This window comes from Penaeus chinensis, chromosome 33, assembly GCF_019202785.1.
Source record: "Penaeus chinensis breed Huanghai No. 1 chromosome 33, ASM1920278v2, whole genome shotgun sequence".
Taxonomy (NCBI): Eukaryota; Metazoa; Arthropoda; class Malacostraca; order Decapoda; family Penaeidae; genus Penaeus; species Penaeus chinensis.
In genome coordinates this window covers 1564560-1569559 of record NC_061851.1, presented here as the reverse complement: position 1 = coordinate 1569559, position 5000 = coordinate 1564560, and the positions used below count along the sequence as shown (strand labels likewise).

The 5000-nt window shown below is 35.1% G+C and overlaps 1 protein-coding gene across 3 annotated transcripts in view; it reads left to right on the top strand.

The window, feature by feature from the left end:
- The window catches only part of LOC125043329, a 28913-nt gene extending 25392 nt beyond the window's left edge, over positions 1-3521 (top strand). For all 3 annotated transcript variants that reach the window (XM_047639411.1, XM_047639409.1, XM_047639410.1), the window contains one exon: positions 1-3521. This exon is cut by the window's left edge and continues 454 nt beyond it. In XM_047639411.1, the coding sequence (XP_047495367.1) occupies positions 1-2388 (2388 nt within the window). In that variant the 3' untranslated portion in view covers positions 2389-3521.
- Positions 3522-5000: the final 1479 nt, after the last annotated feature.

Sequence of the window (5000 nt, the reverse complement as noted above, 5' to 3'; positions counted from 1 at the left end):
GGCCATATAGTTGGTTCTCAGGAGAATGAAAATATAGTTGATGATGATGCTGGAAGAGATGGTGATGATTTAATGGAGAAAATTTCCAATATTTGCAGACAGTTAGAAGATAGAGACTCTGATGACAGTGAATCAAACCTAGAGGAATCCTTTGAATCAAGTGACAATAGTATGAGCTTCATGCACAGTGGCTCTACTGTCACATCAGATTGCTCATCTCACACAACTAACGATGAACATCTTAAACACGAGTCTCCAGGAATGAATCAGTCGAGCACATCAGTGAAATCAATACTTAAAAGGAAAAAAGATAAGAAGAATTCACCAGGAACAAAGAAACGTGTTTCTTTTCCTCTAGACGAGAACAATGAACTGATTAATGAAGTTGCAACTTACTCTCATGCAAAAGAACCATCACAGTCACTTCTGGATGTCCAAAAAACTGTTGGAAGTTTCAGATCAAGTGAGGAGGTATCTTCTCCTGTCAAACTGACATTATCTTTGAAGAAGAAAGTTCTTGTGAACCTAGCTCTTGGGGAGTCAGAGACCAGTGAATCTCAGTCTAGTCACAGAAATGTGAAAAATAAGAACAAAAAAGATAGCAATTCCCCAAGCCAGTCAACTAGTCAAGGTGTAAGTCAGGGTGACATGTCTAATCATGCAAAAATTATCTCAGAGGTTTTGAAAAAATATCCTCATTTAGTAAAAGACAAGAAAAATATACGTCTTAAAATTCTGAAGAAAGGAAATGATAAGGCTGGCAGTGGAAAACTGGTAAAATCCAAAGTTCAGTACCTTGTTTTAAGTGAAAATGAATCCAAAGCTAAGCCAGGAAGTAAGCTTTCTAAAAGTTCCACAGGTTCTGTACCTAAGGGTGACAACTCGACCACAAGAGGAGCACAAAGTTCTCAAACTTTTGACTGCCCAGAATGTAGAGACTTATCTTTTACAACATACTTTACATTCAAAAAGCATGTGTTATATGAACATAAAGAAAAAAGTAGCGCTATTTTAGCAAATGTTGAGAGTGTACCATATGCCTGTTTTACCTGTTTTCTTAATGAGCCCCTAGAATTTAGTGATTACTGTAGTTATCAACAGCACATGAAAGATGTACACAGTAAGAGTGAGGCACGTCTGTGTAGCATTTGTGGATTTAGACCTGGAAGGAAGCTGGAGTTGGCATATCATTTATATACAGAACACAACAAAACACCTAGAAACATAACTTTTCCAAAATGTGATCTTTGTGATCATGTTGCTATGACTGAAGCAGCCTTACTGAAACACAGATCACAACATGCCAATGCTGATAATTACACTTGTTCTGTCTGTGGAGTTGCATTTCGCTCTTTTGGGGCTCTGCAGGGCCACATGCAAACTAAGTTATGTCAAAACAAACCAAGCATTAGCCACAAGTGTCCATATTGTCCCCAGACTTTTGCTCGATCATATAATTTGAAGGCACACTGTAAGTCCAACCACAGAGCTCTTTATAACATAGCACAAACTTCAGCTGGAAGCACAGGGGAACAGACAGCAGACGTTCAACAACAGGAGGAAAGAACTATGACCTCTAGTGATCCACAAAATGTACCTGAAAGGAGCATGGAAGAAAGAAGCCTGAGTGTTGAGGGAATGTGTGAAACTTTAACAAGCATAAACTCACACTCATCATCAGAGGCTGAGGCTTTGTCAACTGTGGCGAGTAGTCTAGCAGCATCTCTTGGGCTCCCAGAAGAAAGTATGACTCAGTATATGTACACTCAAGGCAGCAAGCTGGACTTCCCTGGAAGTCTAGAAGGTGATAAGTATGAAGAAGGAATGAATCGACCCAGTAGTGTTAGTGTACATCTGGTTGAAGCATCTACCCCAGTTTCGGGCTACCCAGGAGATATGACAGTGTGCCACGATAGGACCTACACTTGTCAAGCACAAATGCCATCCACAACATCAGTTGGTACACTTTATCCTGTGGGGGTTGTACCAAGCCAAATTGTTCCAGGCCAGATGGTACCTGGACAGCTTTTGCCAAGTCATGTCCTTCCTGGAAACTGTGTTAGTGTAGCAGGTGGCTCTGTCATTGGAACAGCTCCTCACAGCTGGACCTATGTCACTTACCAGGTTCCTACCACCAGTGATGATATACCAGTCATGACAGAAGCCACAACTTTAACCCCATCATCAATTCATCCAGATCACAATGCAACTGTGGAAGTCACAATGTCTGGCAAGTCCACAAATAGTAATAATGGAATCACCTCAAGTTGTGAAGATCCAAATCCTCTTGTTATGATAGCTAATCCAACACCCCAGGTGAACATTAGCCAGTCTTCTCAGCTCTCAGCTACACAAAGCTATGACACATTTTCCTCACAGTTTGTGTGACCAGTAAATAGATCAGCTAGTGAGGATATCTTATACCACCCCAGTTATTGTGTTCTTTAGGTAGAACTTAAGTTGTCAGATTGACACAATAGAAATTCTTGATTCACATCATAGAATTTACCTAGCTTAAGTTAAAGTAGCTTGCAAGGTGTTAGCAAATTTTAAATATTAGCAGTGTGTAGTTAAAGTCATGATAAGAAAAAGTTGTCATTTTCTTTTTCATTAAATGTAAATCATTTTTTTTATAAGATTAATTGGTGTTAAAGGTTTGTCATTAGGCAACATAGAGAATTTCCACATACAGGCCTAAGGTAAGCAGATATTACCTTTAGCATTATAATTTCATATTTTCAGTATATATATGGTTCATATAGTTTAGAAAGTAGATCTATTCACATTTTTTAATGTATTTCTTCCTCTCTTATGTGTGTATTAAATTCTAATACCTCACAGTTTGTATATAGTGTGCAACATGTATTGTACTTTCATCGAGTTATGATCTTAAGGGTCATGTTTATATTCACAATAAATTTGTGAATTAAAATAGTACAGAATACTCTTTGTGTTAAAGACTTTTACATGTTTAGTTTATTTATTTAGTTGCCAAAGCTGAAAAGAGTACTGTATTTAGTTCCTTTTTATACCATTACTTCAGATTATCAAAATATTTTTTTCTATTGGAAATTATATATACTGACAATGAAATGAATACCTTATTCAAAAAAGCATACATATTAATTACAATGCCATGACGTTTTTGGCTAGAGTATTTTATACATAGATCAGTTAAATGCAATTTGTGATAGCATACTTGACTTGGAGAGTCTTAATCTCTAACATGTTATTAGATAGCATGTTTTTATGGACTTATTATTTATGGATTTGTTGATTTGATGTATAATTAATTTATTTAATAAAGAATCTATCCTACACGGACATTATTATATGGTTGTGTATTCTAGATCTGTTATATTTCTTATATGTTATCTGTCTTTTTTTCATACAAGGTTAGAGAGTTGATGCTGATAGGAACCAACATCCACATATCATCATGACAGAATCATGCCTTGCACATGGTTACTCACATGCTCTGCTCATGTCCACAGTCATGAATATCCAAGGCACAGACTCACACTGTCTTTTTTTTTTTTTTTTTCATCTTTTCTTCTTTCTTTTCTTTTCTTTTCTTTTCTTTTCTTTTCTTTTCTTTTCTTTTCTTTTCTTTTCTTTTCTTTTCTTTTCTTTTCTTTTCTTTTCTTTTCTTTTCTTTTCTTTTCTTTTCTTTTCTTTTCTTTTCTTTTCTTTTCTTTTCTTTTCTTTTCTTTTCTTTTCTTTTCTTTTCTTTTCTTTTCTTTTCTTTTCTTTTCTTTTCTTTTCTTTTCTTTTCTTTTCTTTTCTTTTCTTTCATTTTTCCCCATTTCATCAACTTACTGTGTCTCTCTCCTCATTCCTTCCACTTTACTCTCATTATTTCTCAGTCATGTTTTCCTTGCCTTCCCCCTTCCTTTTTCATAACTGTTTAAAATTATCTATCAATGGCTCTGCTTTTTAGTTATTAAACTTGGATGAGTCTTATATCAAGAAACAGTAATCATAATACAAATACTATGAATCAGATACATTTTATGTGATATATTTTGTTTTTTGTTAATATATAATTGTTTCATTAATTTATTTTAGAACAAACCATTATTTAGTAAATGAATACACTAATATTTCCAAAAAGAAACTTAGACATTCATGAATTCAGTTCAGGCTCCTAGGTATATTTATTGTACAAGGAAAAGATTAGTAAAGTTACGATCACCTGAATTTGTATCAAATGTCTTTTGCTCTTTTTAAAAGCAGCACTTGATACTGTGTTGTAGGTTATGTCAAGATCTGTCGTTTACTGAGTGATAGAAGCAATAATCATTTTCAAGGAATAAATCAGTTATATGTGTTGCTCTGTGTATACATATGTCTGGATGGGTGTGTGTTAGTGAATGTATGCTTGTATGTTTGTTTGTTTGATGTTTTCACAGGAGCATATACATTCACAAATTCATATGTATATCATTATGCAAAAATCATTTTAATTTAAAGAAATCAGTGATTCATGTAGATATTTTATTCATGTAATATTTTATTGTTAATTTATGTAGTATATGCCAGTTTTTATGTACATTTAGTGTTAATTGTAAGAGCCCTTCATTTGTAATACAGATGGCAAATGTTAATAGAAATTTTATTAACCTTACATGGTTCAACTACTGTAAAAGTAGGCAAAATGGGCAAACCTGGAGAAAACGTATGGCCCCAAAAAGGTACCACTGCATTGAAAATAAACAAATTATTTTTAAGATACATGCAAAGGTTATGTACCATAGACATCACAAGTTTTCCAGCTTAGCAGCAGGTCTGCTTATGTTGTTCCTTTATATAATTATGACAATGGTTCATAATTGAGAGGCTGGAGGTTTTTCTGGTGGGTCAAAGGGGAACTCGGCATACATTTTACTCCTTCACTAAAGGCAGTCTTTACACACCAGTCCCCGGCAATCCCTTGCTCGTTGTTGTTGTGGGGGGCTTAGGAAACAGGGACTGAGGCCCAATATAGGGGACCACCTCTA